A 26746-nucleotide genomic window follows, 5' to 3' on the forward strand; every position below is an offset into this window, starting at 1 on the left:
TTTCCTCCTCTTCTACTTTTTTTCCTTTTGCTCTTTCTTTTAGTGACCTCCCTATGGGAGGGCCTGTACTGGGCAAACTACAACAAAAAGGGACAGATTGAGTGGAAACTGTGGCACTGGTCTCTGCTTGGAACAGAGGGAAAGGATGTCATTTCCATGGCCCTTTTACTCCCAGAGCTTGAGTCAATCCCAAAAGTAGGCTAGATTCATCCCTCACTTCAGTGCCATGTGTCCAGAGATACCATCTCAGTTAGCCAGATGTAGAAGGGATGTAAAGTTGACCCTGGAGCAACTTGGGGGTTAGGGGCATCAACCGTCTGCACAGTTGAAAATCCACATGTAACTTATAGTCAGTCAGTCCTGGGTCCTCTGTACCTGTGGTTCCTCATGCCCACAGTTCTTCTGTATCTGCAGTTCCACGTCTGCAGATTCAACTGGGGATTATGCAGTACTGTAGTATTTACTATTGAAAAAAAAAATTCCCTCTAAGTGGACCCATGCAATTCAAACCCAGTTGTTTAAGGGTCAGTTGTATTCATGTCAGGTGAGGGTGGACACGTGACATCTAAGATGTTTTCCACTCCCGATTCTGTGACTCTTTGGTGACTGTATTTTTTACAGAGACATAGGAGGCACCTAGGATCCATACTCCAAAGATGTACCTCTTGTAGTTCTACCCAAGTGTGCATTTGAGTGTTGTTCTTTCATCAGACATTTCAATTTGTTTGAGGATGGTTCTTATAAAACTAGCACTATAAATTCCATTCATGCCTGCCTGTCCTGCTTAATTTAGCCTTCGAATGCTTCTGTGTCCCAGCCATCATATATATCAGTCTATTCAGTCTCTTCCAGATATTACCAAACAAGCAAATCTATTCGGCCATCCCATGTCTGTTGTATAGCTTATGTTTACTTGATTGTAAGCTCCATCAGGGCTGAAACTATGACCTGTGTATTTTGCCAGCCTCCCTAAGGACAGTATTTAAGAAGTAATGGGCACACTGGGACTTCCCTGGGGGCGCAGTGGTTAAGAATCCGCCTGCCAGTACAGAGGACACGGGTTTGAGACCTGGTCTGGGAAGATCCCACATGGCGTGGAGCAACTAAGCCCGTGCGCCACAACTACTGAGCCTGCGCTCTAGAGCCTGTGAGCCACAACTACTGAGCCTGTGTGCCACAACTACTGAAGCCCACGTGCCTAGAGCCCGTGTCCACAACAAGAGAAGCCACCACAATGAGAAGCCTGCGCACCGCAACAAAGAGTAGCCTCCGCTCGCCGCAACTAGAAGAAGGCCCTCGCGCAGCAACGAAGACCCAATGCAGCCCAAAAAAAAAAGTCCAGGACCAGATGGCTTCACAGGTGAATTCTATCAAACATTTAGAGAAGAGCTAACACCTGTCCTTCTCAAACTCTTCCAAAAAATTGCAGAGGAAGGAACACTCCCAAACTCATTCTACGAGGCCACCATCACCCTGATACCAAAACCAAAGATGTCACAAAAGGGAAAACTACAGGCCAATATCACTGATGAGCATAGATGCAAAAATCCTCAACAAAATACTAGCAAACCGAATCCAACAACACATTAAAAGGATCATACACCATGATCAAGTGGGATTTATCCCAGGGATGCAAGGATTCTTCAATATACGCAAATCAATCAATGTGATACACCATATTAACAAATTGAAGAATAAAAACCATATGATCATCTCAATAGATGCAGAAAAAGCTTTTGACAAAATTCAACACCCATTTGTGATAAAAACTCTCCAGAAAGTGGGCATAGAGGGAACCTACCTCAACATAATAAAGGCCATATATGACAAACCCACAGCCAACATCATTCTCAATGATGGAAAAACTCAAAGCATTTCCTCTAAGATCAGGAACAAGACAAGGGTGTCCACTCTTGCCAGTATTATCCAACGTAGTTTTGGAAGTCCTAGCCATGGCAATCAGAGAAGAAAATGAAATAAAAGGAATCCTAATTGGAAATGAAGAAGTAAAACTCACTGTTTGCAGATGACATGATACTATACATAGAAAAGTCCTAAAGATGCCACCAGAAAACTACTAGAGCTCATCAATTAATTTAGTAAAGTTGCATGATACAAAATTAATACACAGAAATCTCTTGCATTCCTATGTACTAACAACGAAAGATCAGAGAAAGAAATTAAGGAAACAATCCCATTTACCATCACAACAAAAAGAATAAAATACCAAGGAATAAACCTTAACTAAGGGGGCAAAAGACCTGTATGCAGAAAACTGTAAGATACTGATGAAAGAAATCAAAGACAACACAAACAGATGGAGAGATATACCATGTTCTTGGATTGGAAGAATCAATATATATATTTTTTTAAATTATTTAATTTATTCATTTTTGGCTGCGCCGGGTCTTTTTTGCTGCACGTGGGCTTTCTCTGGTTGCGGTGCGTGGGCCTCCCACCACCGTGGCTCCTCCTGCTGCGGAGCACGGGCTCTAGGCACGCGGGCCCCAGCAGTCGTGGCATGCAGCCTCAGTAGTTGCGGTGCGCGGGCACAGCAGTTGTGGCTTGCAAGCTCTAGAGTGCAGGCTCAGTAGTTGTGGCGCACGGGCCCAGCCGCCCCGCGGCATGTGGGACCCCCCTGGACCAGGGATCAAACCCGTGTCCCCAGCACCGGCAGGCAGACTCTCAACCACTGCACCACTGGGGAAGCCCCGGAAGAATCAATATTTTGAAAATGACTGTTCTATCCAAACAATCTATAGAGTCAAAGCAATACCTATCAAATTACCAACGGCATTTTTCACAGAACTAGAACAAAAAGTTTTTACAATTTGTATGGAAACAAAAGACCCTGAATAGCCAAAGCAATCTTGAGAAAGAAAAATGGAGCTGGAGGAATCAGGCTCCCGGACTTCAGACTGTACTACAAAGCTACAGTAATCAAGGCAGTATAGTACTGGCACAAAAACAGAAATATAGATCAATGGAACAGGATAGAAAGCCCAGAGATAAATCCACGTGCCTGTGGTCACCTAGTCTATGACAAAGGAGGCAAAAATACACAGTGGAGAAATGACAGCCTCTTCAATAAGTGGTGCTGGGAAAACTGGACAGCTACATGTAGAAGAATGAAATTAGAACACTTCCTAACACCATACACAAAAATAAACTGAAAATGGATTAAAGACCTAAATGTAAGGCCAGACACTGTAAATCTCTTAGATGAAAACATAGGCAGAACACTCTTTGACACAAATCACAGCAAGATCTTTTTTGACCCACTCCTAGAGTAATGGAAATAAAAACAAAAATAAACAAACAGGACCTAATGAAACTTAAAAGCTTTTGCACAGCAAAGGAAACCATAGACAAGACGAAAAGACAACCCTCAGAATGGGAGAAAGTATTTGCAAACGAAGCAACGGACAAAGGATTAAGCTCCAGAATTTACAAGCAGCTCATGCAGCTCAATATCAAAAAAGCAAACAACCCAATCCAAAAATGGGCAGAAGACCTATAAGTAGACATTTCTCCAAAGAAGACATACAGATGGCCAAGAGGCACATGAAAAGATGCTCAACATCACTAATTATTAGAGAAATGCAAATCAAAACTACAATGAGGCATCACCTCACACTGGTCAGAATGGCCATCATCAAAAAATCTACAAACAATAAACGCTGGAGAGGGTGTGGAGAAAAGGGAACCCTCTTACACTGTTGATGGGAATGTAAAGTGATACAGGCACTATGGAAAACAGTATGGAGGTTCCTTCAAAAACTAAAAATGGAACTACCATATGACCCAGCAATCCCACTACTGCACATATACCCAGAGAAAACCATAATACAGGAAGACCCTTGCACCCCGGTATTCGTAGCAGCACTATTTACAATAGCCGGGACATGGAAGCAACCTAAATGTCCATCAGCAGATGAATAGATAAAGAAGATGTGGTACATATATACAAAGGAATATTACTCAGCCATAAAAAGGAATGAAATTGGGTCATTTGTAGAGACGTGGCTGGATCTAGCAAGTGTCATACAGAGTGAAGTAAGTCAGAAAGAGAAAAACAAATATCATGTATTAATGCATATATGTGGAATTTAAAAAAATGGTATAGATGACCTTATTTGCCAAGCAGAAATAGAGACACAGACATAGAGAACAAATGTTGTATGGATACCAAGGGGGAAAGGGGGAGGGTGGGAGGAATTGGGAGATTGGGATTGACAGATATACAGTATTGGTACTATGTATAAAATAGACAACTGGTGGGAACATACTGTGTAGCAGAGGGAACTCTACTTAATGCACTGTGGTATCCTAAATGGTAGGGTAATCCAAAAGGGAGGGGATATATGTATATGTATGACTGATTCCTTGTGCTGTGCAGTAGAAGCCAACGCAACATTGTGGAAGCAACTGTACTCCAAAAATAAGTAAATAAATAAAAATTAAAAAACAAACAAAAAAAGATGTAATGGGCACTCACAGTTTGTTAAACAAAAAGTAACAGTGTCCTTTATTATGTAATAAAGGCCATTTATGAGAAACCCATAGCTAAAATCATACTCAGTGGTGAAAAGCTGAAAGCCTTTCTTCCAGGTTCAGGAACAAGACAAGGATGCCCACTGTCACCACTTCTATTTAACATAGTATTGGAAGACCTAGCCACAGCAATCAGACAAGAAAAACAAATAAAAGGCATCCAAATTGAAAGGGAAGAAGTAAAACTGTCATTATTTGCAGAGAAAGCCCTAAAGTCTCCACCCAAAAACTGGTAAATGAATTCAGTAAAGTTGCAGGATGCAAGGTTAATATACAGAAATCTGTTGCATTTCTATACACTAACAATGAAATATCAGAAAAAGAATGTAAAAAAAAGTCCTGTTAAAAATTGCATCAAAAAGAGTAAAATACCTAGGAATAAACTTAACCAAGTAGGTGAAAGACCTATACTCTGAAAACAATAAAACACTGATGAAGAAAATTGAAGATGATACAAAGAAATGGAAAGATATCTCGTGCTCTTGAACTGGAAGAATTAATATTGTTAAAATGGCTATGCTACCCAAGGCAATCTACAGATTTGATGCAATCCCTATCAAAATACCCATGACATTTTCCACAAAACTAGGACAAAAAAATCCTAAAATTCATATGGAACCACAAAAGACCCAGAATGGCCAAAGCGATCTTGAGAGAAAAGAACAAAGCTGGAGCTATCACCCTCCCGCACTTCAAACTATACTACAAAGTTACAGTAATCAAAACAGCATGGTACTGGTACAGAAACCAGACACATAGATCAGTGGAACAGAATAGAGAGCCCAGAAATAAATTCACACACCTATGGTCAATTAACCTACAGCAAAGGGGGCAAGAATATACAATGGAGAGAAGACAGTCTCTTCAACTTGTGGTTCTGGGAAAGCTGGACAGCCACATGTGAAACAGAGATTAGAACATTTCCTCCCACCATAAACAAAAATAAATTCAAAATGGATTAAAGACTTAAATGTAAGACCTTGAAACCATAAAACTTCTAGAAAAGAATATAGGCAGAACACTCCTTGACATAAATCATGGCAATATTTTTTTGGATCTGTCTCCTAAGGCAAAAGAAATAAAAGCAAAAATAAACAACTAGGACCTAATTAAACTTCGAAGCTTTTGCACAGCAGAGGAAACCATTGACAAAACGATAAGACAGCCTATGGAATGGGAGAAAATATTTGCAAATGATATGACCGACAAGGGATCAATATCTAAAATATACAAACAGCTCATGCAACTCAGAATCAAAAAAAATAAAAATAAAATGAAATCTTATATGTTCTGGTATAATGTTATAAGTCATAATTCTAGTTATTACTTTAAAATGTATATCTCAGAAATAACTAAATTTCCTTGTCAATTGCATTATTATGAACTTTCATCAAATCTTAAAAAAAAAAAAAACCCAATCAAAAAATGGGCAAAGACCTGAAGAGACATTTTTTCAAAGAAGACATACAGATGGCTAATAGACACATGAAAAGATGGTCAACATCACTAATTATTAGAGAAATGCAAATTAAAACAACAATGAGATATCACCTCACACCTGTCAGAGTGACAATCATCAAAAAGTCTACAAATAACAGATGTTGGAGAGGATGTGGAGAAAAGGGAACCCTCATACACTGATGGTGGGAATGTAAATTGTTGCAACCACTGTGGAAAACAGTATGGAGGTTCCTCAAAAAAACAAAAACAAAAACTAAAAATAGAAATAACGGGACTTCCCTGGTGGTCCAGTGGCTCAGACTTCACACTCCCAATGCAGGGGGCCCGGGTTCGATCCCTGGTCAGGGAACTAGATCCCACATGCATGCCACAACTAAGAGTCCGCATGCCGCAACTAAAAAAGATCCTTCATGCTGGAGCTAAGACCCAGCGCAGCCTAAATAAATAAATATTAAAAAAAAGAAAAGAACTAACATATGATCCACTCCTGAATATATATGCAGTAAAAATGAAAACACTAATTCTAAAAGATACTTGCACCCCAATGTTCATAGCAGCATTATTTATCTAGAATAGTCAAGACGTGGAAGCAACCCAAGTGTTCATCAACTGACAAATAGGTAAAGAAGAAGTGGTATATAAATGCATTGGAATACAACCTGGCCATATAAAAGAATGAAATTTTGCCACTTGTAGCAACATGGATGGACCTAGAGACTATTATGCTCAGTGAAATAAGTCAGACAGGGAAGGACAAATACTATATGATATCACTGATATGTGGAATCTAAAAAATAATAAAAACAAATGTATATAGCAAAACAGAAACAGACTTACAGACACAGAAAACAAATTAGTGTTACCAGAGGGGAGAGAGAAGGAAGGGAGGGGTAAATTAGGGGTATGAGATTAAGAGATACAAACTACTGTGTATAAAATAGATAAGCAACAGGGATATATTGTATATAGCACAGGAAATTTATAGCCATTATCTTGTAATAACCTTTGACGGAGTGTAATCTGTAAAAATACTGAACCACTATGCTGTACACCTAAAACTAACATAATACTGTAAATCAGCTATACTTTTAAAAAAAGTAACCATATCCTTTTTTATTCCATTTTGTTCTTGTTAAGAACTTGGAGATTTATTCTTGTGCACATACTTGTTCCAAATCTAGCAGTGAGTGACAGTTGGAGTTGTTTGATGGAGGCCTCATGTCACATCTCTCTTCATTTTGTTTCTCTGTGGAAGGTCATAGTCCTTGTAATTGGGCTTGCGTTAGCAACCAGTTTGTGCAGTTATCCTAGGGAGATAATTTTGTTATTACAGGCATTATCCTTTCTATTGTAGACCGTTCTGGTGTTGACAGTTGGTGAAACAAAGGCATGACCTACTACTGGTGGTCAATGTAATTAGCAAATCTATCTATAGGACAGAATTAAAGTTGCTTTAAATGTGCTATCTCAAAGTACAGTAGTGTGAAACTTAAAAGTAAAAAAAAGAAAAAGAAGACTGCATGTTGAAAAGATGTATGGAAGTATAGAAGTATCTGAAGATAAAAAGACAAGTACTCACTGGCTCCCAACAGCTCCCCGGCCTTAGTCTCCAGTAGCTCCCTTATTCCCTGGCAACCACGGCTGACAGTGTGGTTTAGAGTCTTCAGAGGCAGGTTTTCTTTGTGCACACACGTATGCAATTTTTAAAAAACAATTTTAAAAACTTTTTTTTGCAGTTTCTTTTTTCTTTTAATATATCATGACTGTCTTCTCTTGTTAGTACAAATAGGTCTTGTACTGTGTTAACTGTTGCATGTAGTATTATGTACTCTGGATATATTTAATCATTAACATACTGAAGGATTTTGAAGTTGTTTTCATTTTTTTCCGACTATGTGCAGTGCTGCTGTGACCATTCTTTGTGTATGTGTGGATTTGTGCAAATGCTTTTGAGGAATAGATTCTTAGTAGTAGAAATGCCAGAACAATTGGTATCGGCATTTTGGGTTTTGTAATTGCTGCCAAATTTCCCTCCAAAAATTACCAGTTTTTCCCTTAAGTTTTAATTAGACCTTGATGTTTCCATAATATAATTTTTATTTTGTTCTAAAAAATTGTTGAAATATACAATCATGTACACATGATCATCTTCACATGAAAAAACATTTTAGCAAATGAGAAGTAATCTTAGGACTTCTGTCTCCTAATTGGGAGGAGTCACATCTCTGACACGTCATGTATTTGATAGGGTAATGCAGAGACAGCCAAGTTACTTTTAGCCCAATACCCTTTATCCTTTCTCTTTTCACCTCCAAATCTTGCCTTCCCTCACACCCTATAGCCATCTCTGACACTACCCCAACTCTCATAATTTTCGGAGAATTGTTACCAGCTGTGATCAGTTTCCTTGCCATCCCTCTCTCCTTTAACTGATCCTAAGTCTTCATGTTGGCTAGATGAGCTCATTATTCCCATCTCCCTCCCTGTAGGTTTCTCTTACCTCCCACTGTAAAAGTATTCAGAGTGTTTAAGAGCTTAGAAGTTAGACAGCCTGCATTAGAATTCTGGTCCCTTTGCTTTCCAGCTCTTTGAGTGGAGGCAGGGAACTGAATCTCTTCAGGGCTTTGTTTTCTTATTTGTAAAACGTGGTTAGGAAAGAGTGCCTATTTCATAAGGTTAGGAGGGTTAAAAAGGAGTAAATCTGAGTTGCTATATCTCCATCATTGTGATGTGGCAGTTGACGTGAGTCTTCAAGACAGTTGAGGAAAATATTTGTGAACTTTTTTTTAAAAAACATCTTTAAAAGTAATCTGAGCAAACCATTCTTGAACCTTGCAAACATAGTAGATCTCTCTTAATAAATCTGAAGAGTCAGGTTATGTAAAAATGAGACTTTCTGAGAACTTTGCATTTAATTATTTATGTTTGTGTACCAAGTAATTGCTAATACATTAATACATTTGTTAGCTAGGTTATGGAAAATGACTTACCTCTTAAGCACTCTATGCGTATACTCTGAATTTTTTAAATGAGCATTGGTGAATGTACAAATATTTTATTGCTTTTTATCCATATAAAATACATGATTATTTCTGTACATGAATAAGTATATCATTGAACTTCTGAAGTAAATTAAATGATAATAAGAGATGAGTAATAAAGTCAGGTGAGAGGAAAAGAATAGAGGAAGGGCTATAAACCCTGACAGGCCTATTTGAGTTCCCTGAGATAATATCCTGATTACCGTGCTACTTATTTATTTCCTTGGAATTTAGCTAAAGGGAAGGTGGCTTGTTGAGGGAGCAGAGCCTGGTGCATGCCAGGGCTCCCTCTGTCATTAGCCTGCAGGCTAAGGAAAACAGGTTGTCCTCTAACAGCTCCTGGAGAGGACACCACACTGCATCATGGCAGTAGAATTACATGGACTGACCACTGAGAATAGGTGATAAAGGATCTGGCTCTTTCAGCCACCACAAAATTGTATATTGAAATGAAGGCATTAGTCACTACCTAGAAATGGGGATTTCAGTAAGAATAAAATTTAAAGCTTTTCTCAAGTGTGTGGTTTATTCAATGCACATTATTTTTCAGTGGTCTTCTAGTTCTTGTCCTCTCTAAAGAAAGATTTTTTTTCTGAGCCTGAATCTCTCAAGTTTGCTGCCTTGCCTTTCCTCTCTTGGTGCCAATGGTTGATGTCAGGATTTTGCCTTCAGCTTATAAGACAGGTGTACTGGTGTCTTTGTAAGCCACAGACTTAATGTTTCCTATCTTTAACAGCAGGCACTAAAACTGTAGGAGATGGCATTCTTCTATAGGTCCTGCAAAAGAGGCTGAATTAATCACCTCTGCAGTGTAGACATCTGCTGCCTGCATTCTGCCTCTGTAGACTGAATTTGACAATTTAATTTTAACAAAAAAGAACACTGCTACATAAATATAAAACGCTTAAAGCATTATTTGGACAACAGTGTTACTAAAGCACTTAGGTCACAGTTAAGATGAAGATGTAAACTAAAGCCTTTCACTTCTCGTTTGAATTTGTTTTCCAGCAGTTTAAGAAAAGAGAAAGCTTTAAGTTCCCCGTTAGAACCCAAAGCTGTGGATAATTCCACCTACCAAACATAGTGTAAGCCAGTTGTGAACATGTCTTAATATCTCAGTTTAAAATTTGCAGAATGATTTGGCGTTGCCCAGTGCTTAGAAGTGACCGTTTTTGTGACAAGAGACAGATATCTCAGTCAATATGTCCTAAATTTACTTCAGTCAGTACGCTGGAGAGGCGTCTGTCTGATGACTTAGGACCCTGAATACTTTTCAAAACTAAGATCCAAAATGTGCCACCATGTTTAAGATTCTCTCCAAATATAGACTAGTGTTTCCCAACCACACTCCCCACCCCCACTGCCCCTGCCTTTTTATCTGTGGCAAAGATTCTGATTCAGTAGGTCTGAAGTGGTGCCTAAGCATCTGTTTTTCACGGTGTGCCTCAGGAGTTTTGATATACTCCTAATTTTGGGAACCGCTGGGGTAAGAGTTTTTGGTATTGGGGTAAATCAAAACTAAATCAGAACCAAATCAAGTAGCAGGCAGGGAAAGCCAAAGACTTGGACAGTAGTCCTTCTTGTCTCTGAACTCTCCTTTGCTCTTCTCCTGTGGCATTATGTAAGCAAGGTAGGAGGGTGAATCAAATCCACACACCCTAGCTGGGAGTGAGAGATAATTAAACTGTTTCACTTTTTTCAACAGATAATTTCACTTTCCCTGAAGGCTTGAAACTTTGAAGAATTAAGCCTCAGTAATAAAATGCTCACAAAGATTAATTATACACTTGTAAAAGTTATAGCGTTTATAATTATAAATACAAATAAGGGTTAAAAAATATGATAGGTTTTAAAACACTTTAATGGATCATTTAATTTACATACACAGGTTCTGGTTCCTGCCCAACTGGGGGAATATCTAATAGCAAATGTATAAATACATGAATTATGATTCTCTTTGCATACCTTTCTCAAAGCTAAATGCCGAGAGGTTTGTCTTTGATTATAGACAGCTGTTAACAAGTAGAAATAAGTTTTGCAAATCTACATTTTATACAAGGCTTGGGCAATACTTTAATGCATGTAATCAAGACACGTTAGGATTTAAGTGTTTAAACTTTGGCATTAAAGTTTAATAAATAGGACTTCCCTGGTGGCGCAGTGGTTGGGAATCTGCCTGCCAGTGCAGGGGACATGGGTTCGATCCCTGGTCCGGGGAGATCCCACATGCCACGGAGCAACTGGGCCCGTGCGCCACAACTGCTGAGCCTGAGCTCTGGAGCCCGCGAGTCACAACTACTGAAGCCCGCGCGCCTGGAGCCCGTGCTCCGCGACGAGAGAGGCCACTGCAGTGGGAGGCCCGCGCACCACGGCGAGGAGTAGCTCCCACTCGCCTCAACTAGAGAAAGCCCACGCACAGCAACGAAGACCCAATGCAGCCAAAAATAAATTAAAAAAAAAAAAGTTTAATAAATAAATTTGCTCTTTTGGGGGGGGGGGTTGTTGTTGTAGACATTAATTTCCTGGTCTATAATGTAAAGTGTACATGTCTTTATTCCTAAAATGTTGAGCTGTGTTTAGAGTAAATTTATGTTTTATTTATCAACTGATTACTTAATTTTTTATTCCTACATCATAGAAGTTTAGGGTTGAGGAAGTGGTGGCCTGTCTTTGTGCAGTTGTGTGTCTGTGTCTGTGAGTCTGTGTCTGTCTTTCTCTAGAATCAAAGGGATGAGCTAGATTAAGGGTTACAGATGTAACCCCAGTAGTTAGTTAACTCTTCACAACGTTGTGTGTCCTTAAATTTTCCTGTAAAAGAGAAACACGCTAACAGATCTCAGTATCCTTCCTTAAATTTATCTTTGATTTACGGTTGATAACTGCTGCCTTGGTACCTTCAGGGTTAAACTTGAGCTCCAGGGTTCTGGGATATATTCTTCAGCAGGGGAGAGAAATGGGAGACCGGATTTGGCATTGTGGCTGTGGACAAGTCGTAACCACTCTGAACCTGTTTCTCCTTCTGTAGAAAGGGGATCAGAGCTATACTCACCTCCAGGGGACATTGTGAGAAGAAGATGAGATAATGCATGTGAGGATACTTTAGCAGTGGTTCCTTTCTGTTAGGATTCCTTTTCTTGGTAGGGGTGGAATGTATTTATGCCTTTCTCTCTCCCTCTTTTCCCCCCGTTCCTCCCAGTACTTGATTGCCTGATAATGGCAAACACCAGCTAGGTGTTAGGAGGCAGTGGTGAACAGGGCAGATATAATCCTTGCTCTCTGGTAGCTTAAATAACTCCCTACTTGGAACAGCTTTCTCTGCCTTCTGGAAGAGCCAGTTTCTCCTGCTCTTCCTAATAGGCTACTCGTTCCCATTGCTATCCTTCCTTATTCTCTTGCCCAGCCTTTAAGTGTTGGCCTTCCTTAGGGTTCCATCTTAGACGCTCTCTTTACCCTGTATTGTGTCCCATAGTATATCCAGCTCCCTACTTGAAATTCTGTCCCCTCTTCTTGGCCAGCTATCTCAGAGGTACTTGAAATTCACCATGTCTAAAACTGAACTCATGGACTTCCCTGGCGGTCCAGTGGTTAAGACTCTGCACTTCCACTGTAGGGGGTGTGGGTTCAATCCCTGGTCAGGGAACTAAGATCCCGCATTCTGTGCGGTGCGGCCAAAAATTTTTTAAAAATAGTAATAATAATAAAAATAAAATTGAGCTTATGATCTAAACACTGTCCCTCCCACGCCCGAAACTGATCCTGCTGGTGGTCTGTGTGTCAGTGAGTTGTCCAGTATTTCATCCAATTGTTTAATCCAGAAAACCATGTCTCTCTCAGCCCCCTGATCGCCCATATCTCATGTATCTACTTTTTCACCAAGTTCTTTTGCTTTTATATCCTAAATTCCTGTCAGGTTCTCCATTTCTGTTCTCACTGATGTTTTTTAAGCTACCATTATTATCCTTTCTATATTGTATCATCAATATATCACCCTCACTGTTCCACTCTTAAATATTTTTGCTCCCTATCCATTCTCCACACTTTAGAGATATTTTTAGATACATGAATATATTCATGTGGTTTTAAGATTTTAAAAGTATGAAAAAGGTATTCAGTGAAGAACCTCCTTCCCTCATGTAACTGGGTTGCTCATTCTAATCATTCTTCCAAGATATTTTATGCATAGGTGAGGAAATACTAACACATAAGCTCTTTTTAAATCTTCTTTATGTAAATCTTCATTTACATAAAAGGTGGCACAGTATGTATACTTTTCTTCACCTTGATTTTTTTTTTTTTTTCATTCCACAGTGTATCCTGGCTATCTTTCCATTGTAGTACGTAAAGAATCTTCACACTCATTTTTATGGCTGCATAATATTCCATGACAGGAATGTTGAAATTGATGTACATCAGGACAGAACATCTTTTACTGTCTAGAGTATTCCATTCTTCCACTTTGGATAACCTTGTCATGAATTCCCATTCATTACTTTCAGGGAGAAAAACTAAGCTCCTCACTTGTCAGGGCTCTCTGGCCTGGCAAGAGTTGTCCCTTCTCTTCTCTGGAGTTGTCTTGTATTGCTCTTCTTCCTTATCATCTACTTTTGAGTTGCATGGACATGGACTATCTTTTGTTTCATCCACGTACCATGTTCCTTTATGCCCGAGACCTCTGCCTAAGCTCTTAGTCTCACATGCAGACCCAGTGCTTCCTTTTCCTGCCTTAATTTATCTTCTTATCTATTTAAGGCAGATCTCAGCTCAAATTCCATTTCCTCAAGGTATGCTTATTCTGCCAATTCAAGGCCGGGTCAGAGCTCTCTGATACGATCTCCTGGCACTTTGTCCTCCTCTATGAACAATTAGTTCATTTATTATTGTAAATTTGTATGTGTGATTATTACATTTGATATTTATTTCACATACTTAAAACAGTGTTTCTCATATAGTGGATTGCAACCCATTATACATTATTAAATCAGTTTTAAAAATTATGACAGACCTTTTTAAAAAATAAAATAGTATAGAAAATATCAGACCTCTTCACTTAAAATAAGGGTATTTTTTCATTATACCTTTTGCTTCAGATTAATAAATAGGTGTGATGATATAAGTGTCCAGATACACAGGTGTATTGAGTATGATATAAATTATATTTCTTATTGTGGGTCTTAGTCAAAAAAGTTTGAAAGCCATTGAACTAGATGGTAAATTCTGTGAGGAGAGGAATTCTATTTTGTACCCCAGTCCATCCCCAAGTCTAGCAGAGGGCACTCACTCAGTAAATATGTCAGCTGAATGAATGAATGCACACTTTTTCAGGGAGGTTCACAGACCCATTGTCTTCCTCCTAGGGACTAATGGACCCTGGTTCTAAGCACATCTTAGTGATCATTTCCTCGGCCAATTGAGCCTGCATTAGATCATTAAAAGAAAAGAAGTGTAGAACCACACCTACAAATGTATTTTTTTAAGGGTTGATAAGGCAATGAAACACTATTGAGAAGAGATTTTAGTTTTTGTATTACTTATGAATCTTAGGCCTTAAATACCATTTTATTTTATTTTATTAATAAATAATGAAACAATTTTCACCTGCCTAAATATCTGGGGAATTTTTGAGTGTCTAAGGTAGTCTACACACAGGGCTTGTTAGGTAGCTGTTATCTTTTATGCATACTTCAGCAATAAAATATTTACGCAGTTTTGGCAAGGTGATACTACAACCTGGTTTAGTACAACAGCTGCACTGCCTGTTCCCATGTGGCTTGATTTCCCTTTTTAATCTTTGGTTTTCTGCAACTAAAGACTTATGTCAGCATGTAGTTTATACAGCAGCAGATAATGGTGAAAGCTTCTTGAATTAACATAGTAAAGAGAAATACGCTGCTGAGTTTACTTTGTTTCATATTTTTCTGATGTCTCTGAAAAACATTTTACTAATGTGTCCTACACAGTAGAGCTTTTATAAACATCACATATTTACAATGAGACATTTTTGTGAATTTTTTTTTTCTTTAGAGAACCTGTAAACTCATCTCCAACGGTATAGTCTCTGATCTTAAAAAAGGGAAACCTCTCAGCTCTAAAGTCATCGCCCTTTGGCTTAGCACAAATCAGCAAAGTTCTGGCAATAAAAGAATAATTTTTACATTTATTTTCGGTCATACATTTGTATGTATATTGAAATTGAGATTGGATTAAAAAGTGTTTAGGCAAAAAATACAGAATCTTAATTCTTTTCGAGTTTATTATCAGAGCCCTTTTAGCCCAGAGTTTTTCCTAGCATATGTGTTATTTTTTTCTTTCTATTTCTAGGTGCTCCTGATCCAACAGCAGGTGCTAGTATAGATGATGAAAACTGCTGGCACTTAGATGAAGAGCAGGTTCAAGAACAGGTTAAACTGTTCCTTTCCCAGGGCGGGTACCACGGATCAGGGAAGCAGCTTAATTTGCTCTTTGCAAAGGTATGACTTTTTATTTTTAAAGAAATATTCTAAATATATACATTTATAGAAAGTATATATGATCATGTTTACAATAGGATAAAGGCTTCTTTTTAAATTCTTATTTATTTTTTTAAGAATTGGGAATTCCCTGGCGTTCCAGTGGTTAGAACTTGGTGCTTTCATTGCCAGGGCCCTGGTTCAATCCTTGGTTGGGGAACTAAGATCCTGCAAGCCATGTGGCATGGCCAAACAGGGGGTGGGGGGAAGAATAGACTAGGTTATTATCAACCATTAGAGACTTCTGTGTTGTAATGCAAGCATTAATTTACTTAGGTGTCTTTAGACAAAATATGGGCCATTTTTGTCTTTCTCAGCTCTTATTAATAAAATGGTGGCAATTTATACAATTTTGAAAAACTGTTCAGTACTAAAAATAAAATAGCTCAATGTTATTTGAAATGCCATCTTTTCAAGTTTTTTCTTCTTCTAGTTAATTTTCCCAGTAGAGCATACCTTTGAATATAGTCCTTAAGATGTGCTTTATATAATTAGTTTAATGTCAATATCTTTAAATTAGTTTCAAGAGCGTAAACTTTGGAGTCATACAAACCTGGATTTAAATCTCAGTTCTAAATCTTATTGAGTGTATGTACCTTGGCAAGTTATTTAAGTCAGTTTCCTCATCTATAAAATTAGCTAATAGTAGCACATCCATTCAAGTTGTTGTGATTATGGTGTTAAATGATAATGGTGTCTAACAGTAGTTGGGCCTTGGTAAATGTTAATTTTCATCACCAAAATTTGATAGCCTAAGAAACAAAGTTATCTTCATTATAAGTTCATTGTGAACAGAAGCTGTGACTGTTGCTTTACACAGAATTCTTAGTACCATAAACACATATCTAAATACTGGATAAAATGCTTTTTAAATAATATTAAAGCAATGTCTTTTCATTGGGGGTACAGCCATCTTTATAGATAACGTATTCAAATTGGTTTTTGTTCATTGATACTTCTGTTAAACAACTTCTCTAATATTCATAATAATTAAAAGCTTTTTTAGTTCAGAAGAATTAGAGTAAACTCTGTTACTGCTTATAGCCAAAAATTAGTGTATTCTGATTAATGAAAACCCTTTAAGTGAAGTTTTATCCTGGGACTTCCCTGGTGGTTCAGTGGTTAAAACTCCATGCTCCCAATGCAGGGGGCACAGGCTCAATCCCTGGTCAGGGAACTAAGATCCAGCATGCCACGTGATGCAGCCTTAAAAAAAAAAAAAAGATTTATTCTATATACCATACTTAGATTGCCAATTTTTCAAGAATTAGATTACAGTAAAAATACATTTAACTCTAAAATTATTTCACATGATTTAATCATTCTTTGGTAATTCATAGGCACTTCAGACTCTTGTAATACCCCGCAGTCAACAGTCTGAAACTTAATTACCATTAGGCTGTAATTAATGTATATGTATTTGAGTATTGGTTAATAGTTCTGGTTTGTATGCTTAATAGTAAAGCATTTATTTTCATTGCTATTGCTAACTGAGTAGTAGGTTAGAAATTTATTAGGAAAATAAATACTAAATTAAATCCATGATATATAGAGGTAATATTAAAGTTTTGGTGTATTTAAGACACACAGGAAGTACTTCATAGCTTCTCGTATCAGCAGAGAGTACACTGTGGCCTAGTGGAAGCAATGTGAAAGAGGTATTAGACTGACCTGCAGTTGCTATTTTTATCCTCATATATGATGTACACATTGTATAAGCCATATGAAGTAAGAGCAACATCTAATTTTGGAAATGGCATAACTTCCAGAGTTAAGGCAGATCTGGGTTCTGATTCCAGTTGTTCCTCTTGTCCTTTGGCTTTATAATTTGTAAAATGGGGCTTATAATCTGGCCTACTTTATATGGTTGTTGTGAAGATTAAAAGGTAAGCATGAATGTAAAACTCTTTAGCAAGATGTCCGATAAATGGCAACTCCATTTCTTTCTCCTTTTTAGTACTTCTTAAGATTACTGAAAAAAACCCTCCTGGAAGCATACCCTTGTGATTCAGTGCAGAAGTACATTTGAGTTCTCTACAAGGCTCAAATTCTGAAGCCTGGTTTGAGGGGAGGGTTCCATTACTTGTCAGGGTACAGGACTGAGGCAGAACCTATTGATCTAGAGGTTTAGGCTGCTTTATTGAAGATCTGCTGTTTCCTCCTTCATTTGGCTTTCACATAGAAAGAATTTTGAATAAAAGGACTCCCCTCTCCTTATCTACTACTTATGACCTTGCTCCACTAATTTTCTACACAGAGAACTGATGTTCAGCTGGGATTCCTATTCATTGAACACATAGCGGTACAGACTTTAAGAATGGATGGATTCATTTAGGATTTCCTGTAGAGCAACTTAGCCTTGTGTTTCTTTTCTTGTTTTCTCGTTTATTTGGGAAATGTAACAGAAGAATAATGGACAGAGCTTGAGGTTCCAGCAGAGAAGCCAAGTTAACTTACTAGGTCAGTGGTTATGATTCTGCTTCAAGGATTGCTCATTTGGAGCAAGAGAGTTCTGAACCTACAGCCCTTTACATTTCCTCTTACCATTGCAGAAACAGTCCCATCCGAGTGGATAGAAGTATGCTGTTGCTCTTTACATCGAAATCCTCGGTGAGAAAGAATCTAGTGAAATTACTAATTTACCTCAAAAAATGAGGCACTTGTAGAACCTGTACTTGAATATACTAAAAACCACTGAAAGAGGTTTAAATTGTACAGTTTAAATTGGTGAATTGTATGTACGTGAATTACGTCTCAATAAAGCTCTTTTAAAAAAAAACGGAAGGACAGATGCTATTATTATAAACACTATCAGATCAATTTAGAAGATCTCTAAAGAGTTCTCAGTACAGTGCTTTAGACTCTACTACTCTGGTGGTAAGTGCAATCAGTTAGGGAGTCAGGAAGGTGCCAAATGATTTGTCTTGTTTATTTTGGTATTATTTTTATGTAGGCTAACAAAAAACATTTTGGGGGAAAATTGGGAAGTTACACAAATTTCTTTTCCTTGTGTGGATTCTAAAACATAATTTTAAAAAATTAATGGTCAGTTCTCTGATTAAATTGCCATTTACGGCAGAGGCTCATTTTTTTGTTGCTTTTTTCTTTTTTTTAAGTTTTTTTTTTTTTTGATGTGGACTTTTTTTTTTTTTAAAGTCTTTATTGAATTTGTTACATTACTGCTTCTGTTTTATATTTTGTTTTTTTGGCCACGAGGCATGTGGGACCTTAGCTCCCTGACCAGGGATCAAACCCGCACCCCCTGCATTGGAAGGTGAAGTCTTAACCACTAGGCTGCCAGGCAAGTCCCTCAGAGGCTCGTTTTTAACAACTTTTGTTTGCTTAAGAAGGATGGTGTCAAGACTTCACCATCGCCACCACCACCACCCCACCCTGCTTCCCCAAAGAAATAAAGTAGTCTGTCTCTGTATTGCTGTTCATTTTTAAACATTTTTCTGAAGGTCTGTTTTTTCCCCACTAGGTGCGGGAGATGTTGAAGATGAGGGACTCAAACGGGGCCCGAATGTTGACTTTGATAACAGAGCAGTTCATGGCCGACCCTCGTCTGTCACTTTGGAGGCAACAAGGCACCGCAATGACTGACAAATATAGGCAGCTCTGGGATGAGCTGGGTAAGTATAAATTTCCTGATGGATTGCCATTGAGTTGTGTGTGGACAAAGACCATGGTTGAATGTTTAAAGAGCATGGTCAGAGTACTGCAGGAGAGAGAGCTACTTTTATATGAACTTGTTGCCATTATACACTTGTTAGAAGAATAGGAAGAATGAGGCATTTGCAGGAACCAATCTTGGCAGTGTTTTTGGGGAATTGTCTGGTGTTGAGGAAAGCAAGCCCGGGATCTGCTTTTAAATATTTGAAAAAAAAAAAGCTATATTTCAAAACAGGTATTTGGTATAATAGAACTGATTACTTATTTCTAGACTGATATTGTAATCAGTTCAGCTAAAATTTGGCTGTTTTCCCCTTTTGCCCACATTAAAAGTATCAAAAGTAGCTTGAATATTCATTTCATTTTTTTCGTTATTATTAGATGGACTGTTGATTGTCAGAATGGAAAAGACATGGCAAACTCTAATTTTTATTGCTTTCCAAATCCGTGGTGGTAAAGATATAAATATAGCAGGTGGTTGAAAAAATGAGAAATCTACTACTCATGTTTACTGGGAAGTTTGGGGGGGATGACTCTTGTTACTCAATGCTCATTGCTAGGGAAATTAATAATGTATTTGTTATCTTGTCTATTAAGAAATCTATATGTGACAAATGGAATTTTTGGCAAATATTTTGTCAATGCCTGTATTAATTTTATGTTATACGTATATTTACTAGAAGATCCTAGTTTCAGTGTAATTGAATAGTAGAAGTCTTCATACCTTCACCTTCTGTCTTCCTCTTGGCTAATGATGGACCACATCATGCTATTGATCCCATGTCTAGACCAAGAGAGGCTGATGTCTGTGAAGACACCACATGATAATAATGCTTGGAAGGGACCTTTGAGATGAACTGTTTACAGATAAGGAAACTGAAGTCTGAGGAGGTTAGAAGACTTCCACAAAATGACATAGTGTGACCTAGGGTTGTACAGCAGGTTGGTAGAGAATTGGACACCAAAGTTTCCTTTTTCCCATTAATAGGATGTATGTTGAGGAACTGGGCTGTGGATGACAACTCTTGTTTGTTTTGTTGTTTGTTTTTTAACGTGTGTCTGCTATTTGCCAGCTGTTAGATATTTGTTGACCTTTTTCCCTAATATTTTTATTAAGTATCTTGTAATAACTTAATCTTAGTACTTCCCTTGGGTCACCTGAAGTAATGCTTAGTGGCCTTTCCCTCAATCAAAATTTAAATCAATCTGTAACTACAGTGGATCCTTTCAATGTATTGGAAGGAAATGTTTGGGGGCCCGGTGTGGTGGTTGGAGAACACAAGTGTAATGCATGGTTTAAACAAAAATTTTTATAGAATACTGAGTGATTTACAAGTAAAGACTCCTCAATCTTGTAACTCTGTAGTAACTGTTGAATTGACTAGTTGGTTTATGGCAGTAAAAAGGATTAGCATTAAAAAAAAGAACTATTATTGGATTAATATTAAATGAATAAAATTTAAAGAGCTTTGGTACTTAAAGAAGCTTAGAATTAACAAATAACTAATTAGAAAGAAAATACCAACTAAAATTTTACCAAAAAAAAAAAATGTACAAGTGATATAGTTAAATAAAATTTTCAGGGTTTGCATTTAATCCATTAGTCATATTTCACTTTTGCAAGTTGGCTTTGAAAATTATGTACCTCAGCCCTCAATCAAAAGTATTAATTCTCATTAGGTGGAAGTTTCCACTAGCTAATGCTAGTTATACCCTCTGATGGACTACTTTTCTAGTTATGGACCAGGCTTTAAACAAGTTCTTTGACTTTAGTCCAGGATGAAGAATACATATTCTTGCCCTGTATTTTCTTTTTTCACAAATCACCCTCCCTCCCCCGAACCCAATCATCACTAGACTGCTATAAATTCTCCTACATACTGTGATGGTGAGCAGAGGTCACTTGCCATTTTAATGAGTTCTAAGTTCTGTGAAGAATCTCATGTAGGAGTAACAACAGTTATCACATCTTAATATTCATTCACCAAAAAAGTTAACTTAAAGTTGCTTCTGGACTACAAAAGGAAAGAGTTTTGCCTCTTAAGAAAATGGGGGAATTTGACTTTGTGCCCCTGCACAGGGCTCACATTGCTTCAAGGCTCTGCTTTGGAATTAAATGCTGAGCACTGCCAGATGCCAGACATTGAGAAGAGGCTGAGTTTTGTCGGCAAATGGGATCTGCAAGTTAATTGGTGTTTTCTGCAGGCTTCTGGCTGTGAAATGAAATTGGAAGCCCTTTAGCCACATGGATAATACAGGACCTGAATACAAATGTCACATGTCACCATCAGGACCCGCTGTGAGACAATAGTGTTCCCACTCCAACACTGCACCATTACAGATCATTTAAATATGGGGATTACATTTAAACTAAAAGCCCCATTTGCCTTTTACTGCAATTTAAATGTCCTCTTAGCAAAAGCTAAGTGACAAATTAAATGAAAAAAGTGCCCACATTTTTAAAGCTGTAATGCAAAACAACCTTTTATTGCTTCTCATGTGCCACGAATGAATCATTATACTTGTCAACCCTAAACCAAGCCATAATTGGAGCAGCTACTGTTATCAAAGTAGGGCCGCTCTGTGACAGCTTAATAAAGCTGAAACTGTTAAATTAAATCTCAGATGCTTAACTCCTTAGCACCGGTAGATTGGATAGGTCCATTTCTGGCAATGGCCGGTACCCCAGGAGAAAAAAAATTCCTGGCATGAAAGCCTTAATCTGATGAAAGTGTACTAGTAAGAGTATCTTAGCCAAGGAACTGCTTCTTGGCAGAGAGATTTAGAGGCATCAGATTGTCAGCCAGATTACAAAATTGTATTTTTTTCATAGGATCAGATATCACCCCCCCCCCAAGATTTACAAGTTTTTGAGTATATGTGATTTATTAAAATTTAAGTACCAATGTTTCAAAATTAGTTTTAAAAATAACATATATTCATTTAACTCTTTCTTTCTTTCAAATAAAGATACGCGTACTTATTTGAGATAGCAAAAGGCCCAATTTCTTTGCCCCATCCTCTGGCTAACAAAGGAATGATTATGCTCAGTTCTTTTCTAAAATAAATGCCTATGATATTCATTTGGTCTGAGTTAATTTTTCTGATTTACTCCCTGATTTTCATAATGTAGTGTGAAATAGATACGGATGCATACTATTAAGATCCTGTTTAGTGCATCTCATTTACAGATACGTTTATCTTGCGTGTGAATCAGTTTTTCATATATTAATTTTACTTTCTCTACATAATGTTCATTTTCCCAAACATATGGCAGTCTTCTGAAGATGAGTGTTGTTGTATCATGATCAGCTATAAGAACATGTATATATTAAAATCTTAAGACAGCCCACTGCAACAGTAGAGGCTGCATATTTGGTAGTGGCTACACATCTTTGGTAGAGCTATAGAATACATACCTTTTCAGTTGTGTTCTTTACTCCATGCAGATTTTCTGGAATACGGATCACAGAAATAACCCTTGGATCTCAAGAGTTATTTCAAGCCCAGTGCAGATTGGTGAGCACACCTACTGTTAGCCCTAATGGCTGTCTGTTCAGCACACTTAATTACCGTGGGGGTGGTTAGGGATGAGGGGATGTATTGTAACCTCTCATCTGTGTTGATGGTTCTCTTTCCTTAAATGTCTTCCAAGACTGTAATTTTATTTTGCTTCATAAAACTATAGGTTGTGGCTGCCAGTCTATTAAAACCTAATTAAAATGGATGTCATTAGAGGAAACAGTTAAATAAGATTTAATTACAGTTTTAGCACAGGGAAAAATTCTTAAATTTTCATTTTCATAATATGTATTGCATAATATGTTTTCCTCCCCAAATTTTAAACACTTTCTCTCTGAGCTGAGTCATGTGTTTTGCTCTCTAGCATGTAACCTTGTTTCTTTGGGAGAGGCTGGGCTGCCATTGCAAGAGCCTTACTGCTCTGAGCTGTGCTCACTCAGTTCACAAGAACAAGGTGGTATCTCTGAGTTCTTTTCAAAGCTTTTGATACAGGTACCTCACTGTGTGTGAGCAGAAATAGCCATAGTTAGATGTTTCTTTCTAGTTTGCATTTCCTTATTAGGCAATAGATATAATGTTCCTTGGTAGGGTGCTGGATAGATAGAGTGGGTATAAAGATTCAGGGGACTTGGAATCAGGATAAATCTACATTTAGCAATAGAGAACTTAGCCCACCCATTGGGACCACAGATATTGCAAAGTACTAAAAATTACCTACTCCATGGACCTAGAACCCTGTCCCAGCCATCATTGCAGATACAAGTAGTCATCTCTATTGGCCTCTTTTGCACCCACCCACACTATTCTTGAATAAGGAAGAAAACATATGCTTAAGTCACACATTCAAAATGGTACTCTAAGTAACAGGAGGGCCTTTGTGCACAGCCAGAACTAAGATTCTAAAGGCTCTGCTTTGGAGGTAATTGTGGAGAAATTTCTGTGATGTGCCATCTTATGTCTCCAAAAGCAAAAGGCTTAGTAATTCCCCCACTGTTTGGAGCCCCTTACTTAGTTTCTATGGTAAATTCAGACTCAGGCTTTCCGCATTTTGAAGTTGATGGTGGCTAGTGAATAGGCTAAGGAGTGACTGCTTCTCATCGAGAACTGGAAAGCATTCCAGTGCAGTTTGCCATATAAGTTGATACGTCTTTGCTAGTGCAGTGGAGAAAACAGCAATTCCCAGAGCCCCCTTGCAGCAAAAAGATGTCAGTACAGACTTGGAAACTTCCATGTAGCTGTAAGTGTAGTATGTAATCCCAATGAACCACATATCAGGGATTGCTTGTCACCTACCAGTTTGTCTTCCCTGGGTGCAAGGAGAATATAGCTTAACCACTTACACCATTTCTATGCCTTCCTGTTAACGCTTCTTTCCAGAAGTCTTGTTGTGGTTTCCCGATCAGTATGTATTAAGCACTTGCTATGTCAAGGAGAATAGATGTATTAAATATTTGATTTTACCATTGACGATGGTACTGGGAGTATGGAGGGAGTAGAGATACAATCATCAGGAGAAAGGAGAAATTAGAACAGGCTTGAATGAACTGCAGAGCACTTTGATAGAGTAATTTATTCACATATTAGTGAATAAGTAGACTGAACTTAACATGGTTTTACAGGAATGTTCATGGAGGTGAGTTGTAGGGAAGAAGTAGTGAGAATACTACAGAAAGAAGGAATAACATGAATGAAGACAGGGAGAACTCAATGGGGGATGGTGTAAAAGGTTCAAACTCATTATCCAAAATGTTGTCTTTAAGATTTTCAGTCCAACCTTGTTATTCTTCGTTGTTACTTAACTTCAAGGGGAGGAGGAGGAGAGAGAGTAGACATTACAGGATCTAGATTTTTGCTTTGTTTTATTTTCCATTTTGGTCCAGCTACTAAACATAACGCAGATGCCAACAATTATTTATCAGGCACTATGCTAAGCAGTTAATGCATGCATTATTTTATTTAATTCTTAAAACAACCCTGTGAGATAGGTAGTTATTAGCCCCAGTTTTATAGCCAAGAAAACTGAGGTACAAGGAGACCAGATAACTTGCCTAAGGTCACAGCAGCGGAGCAGGAATTTGATCCTATGTGTCAGTGACTTCAAAGACTTAACCACTAAACTAGATACCATCCTCAACTTATTTTAAAAGACTATTATGCCTCTCTTCCTGGCAGTCTCTGTCCTCAGAGGAGAACAGGGACAAAGTCAAGCTCACCTAGATGGCAGTAGATCCTGCAAAAGCTGCCTGTCCTGCCATGGGACCACCCGCCCCATGGTCCCACAGTCCCGATTGCAGTTGTCAGCAGAGCTTACCTAGTCTAGTTGCCTATCTGTGTTCACAGGGGCTCTCTAACTTCAGACTCTGAAAAAACACACTAATGTAGAGTAGCCAAATATATGCTATTGATTGAGAACTGTATTATGTAATAAGTGTATCATAATATACAGATACTACATACTGTAGATGGGATACATTGAAGTTTTGGTCTCATTTTCCAGTCCCTTCTGTTATGGAGCCAGTGAAAACCCTTAGGTCACTGTCTTTGTCCTGGCCTGTGTTTACCTCATGTGGTCTGTAGGCCCTGCAGACCCCCTCCTGCACATGGGCTAGGCCATCCTGCTCTGGGATGGGGTTGCGTGCTCCTGTCTCAGCCTCTGTTTTTCCCCTCATTATCCGGAGCTCCCTCTAAATACAGAGGCTTTGTCAATTGTGTTGCTCAGGAGGCTTTGCTTCCCTCCAGCACTATTCTCAGAATGTCTATCTGCTGCTGGCTCCTCATTACTGGGGCCTGGTTTCTTTCTCTGTTGTGTGGTCCTACTGCTGTTTGTCTCTTAAAACTGAGACCTCTGTGTTCTTGGGTCAGAGGGCTCTGGGTTCTGTTCTGCTGTGGGGATGGGAAGAGGGGTTTATTCTCTGCTGCTTTAAGTAGGCAGAGTAATTTCTAGTTTGGGTCAGAAGTTAACCAAAAGAGAGAATGCATATTTCTATATGGTGGGCAAATCTACGATAAATACTTCCTGTGTAATACTATCAACCATCCTTCTCTTGACTGCAGCTGCTAGACCTTAATTATCCATTCAATACCCTGTATGAGAAATAGTGAAAATAAAGAGAAAAATTTAAAAATACATATTAATAGAAAAGAGTAGATTCTCGGGATTAAAAGAGATCTTTACAGATGATTTGATCCTATTTAGCCAATTGGAGACTCTTAATGATATTCATTGTCTAAATTATTTAGGTGTACAATTGAATAATTTTAACAACACTTGGGGATCACCCCCTTGTGTGTTTTCATAAAACTCTTCTAAATATAGACCACGGAGATTTGACTAGGAGTTAAGATGTAATACATTTTAGTGTTCTATATTATACATGTAGTGTGCTGGTAGCATTGTTTGTACCAAGAATAAATTCCAGTTACTTTCTTTTATGCTGTCTTTCTATTTATAACATGAGTCCATCGGTGGTAGATTTTGTTCTCACATTCGTGGCTAATAGGAATGTCAGAGCATTGGTATAATGTGTTCTTTTCTTCCTCACAACAATTTCAGAAAAGTTCTCTCCTTACTCTTCTCACTTCTTAAAAGTTAGTATTGAACTTGCCCTCAAGAAACTGCCACCAAAGGGAAACCTGGCTGGGGGAGTCTCCTTCCTAGAATGTGGATCTCTAGAGCGTCCCATCGTGGTAGAGCATAGGAGGAGTGAGGGAGTAAAAACGAAGAAAGACAGGCTGGGGATCATTTCCTTTCACCATTTCTTACCCTGAAGTGGCAGCTTACAAAAATTAACGAGGTCTGAGAAGCCTCATTTTAAGCCATCTGCGATTCCCAGGGGCTTCACGGGGAATCAAGGATGCCAGGAGCTAGAATGAAAGAAGTGGAAGCCAAGGGAGGACTGCAGCAGCCACTTAGGCTGTTCTCTGCATGTGCTGGCACCTAGCAAGGTGCTTTGCAAATGTTGTCATGGTTCATTTAAGCTTAGGTGGGCT

General features: G+C 38.3%; 1 protein-coding gene across 1 annotated transcript in view; it reads left to right on the top strand.

Annotated features, from left to right (window-relative positions):
• The window catches only part of ZSWIM6 (zinc finger SWIM-type containing 6), a 197024-nt gene that overhangs the window by 126876 nt on the left and 43402 nt on the right, over positions 1 to 26746 (top strand). Inside the window, exons 3-4 of the mRNA XM_068535382.1 lie at positions 15375 to 15523; positions 19044 to 19194. Coding sequence (XP_068391483.1) covers positions 15375 to 15523; positions 19044 to 19194 — 300 coding nt within the window. The remainder of the gene's footprint in view (positions 1 to 15374; positions 15524 to 19043; positions 19195 to 26746) is intronic.

Source organism: Eschrichtius robustus, chromosome 2, assembly GCF_028021215.1.
Source record: "Eschrichtius robustus isolate mEscRob2 chromosome 2, mEscRob2.pri, whole genome shotgun sequence".
Taxonomy (NCBI): Eukaryota; Metazoa; Chordata; class Mammalia; order Artiodactyla; family Eschrichtiidae; genus Eschrichtius; species Eschrichtius robustus.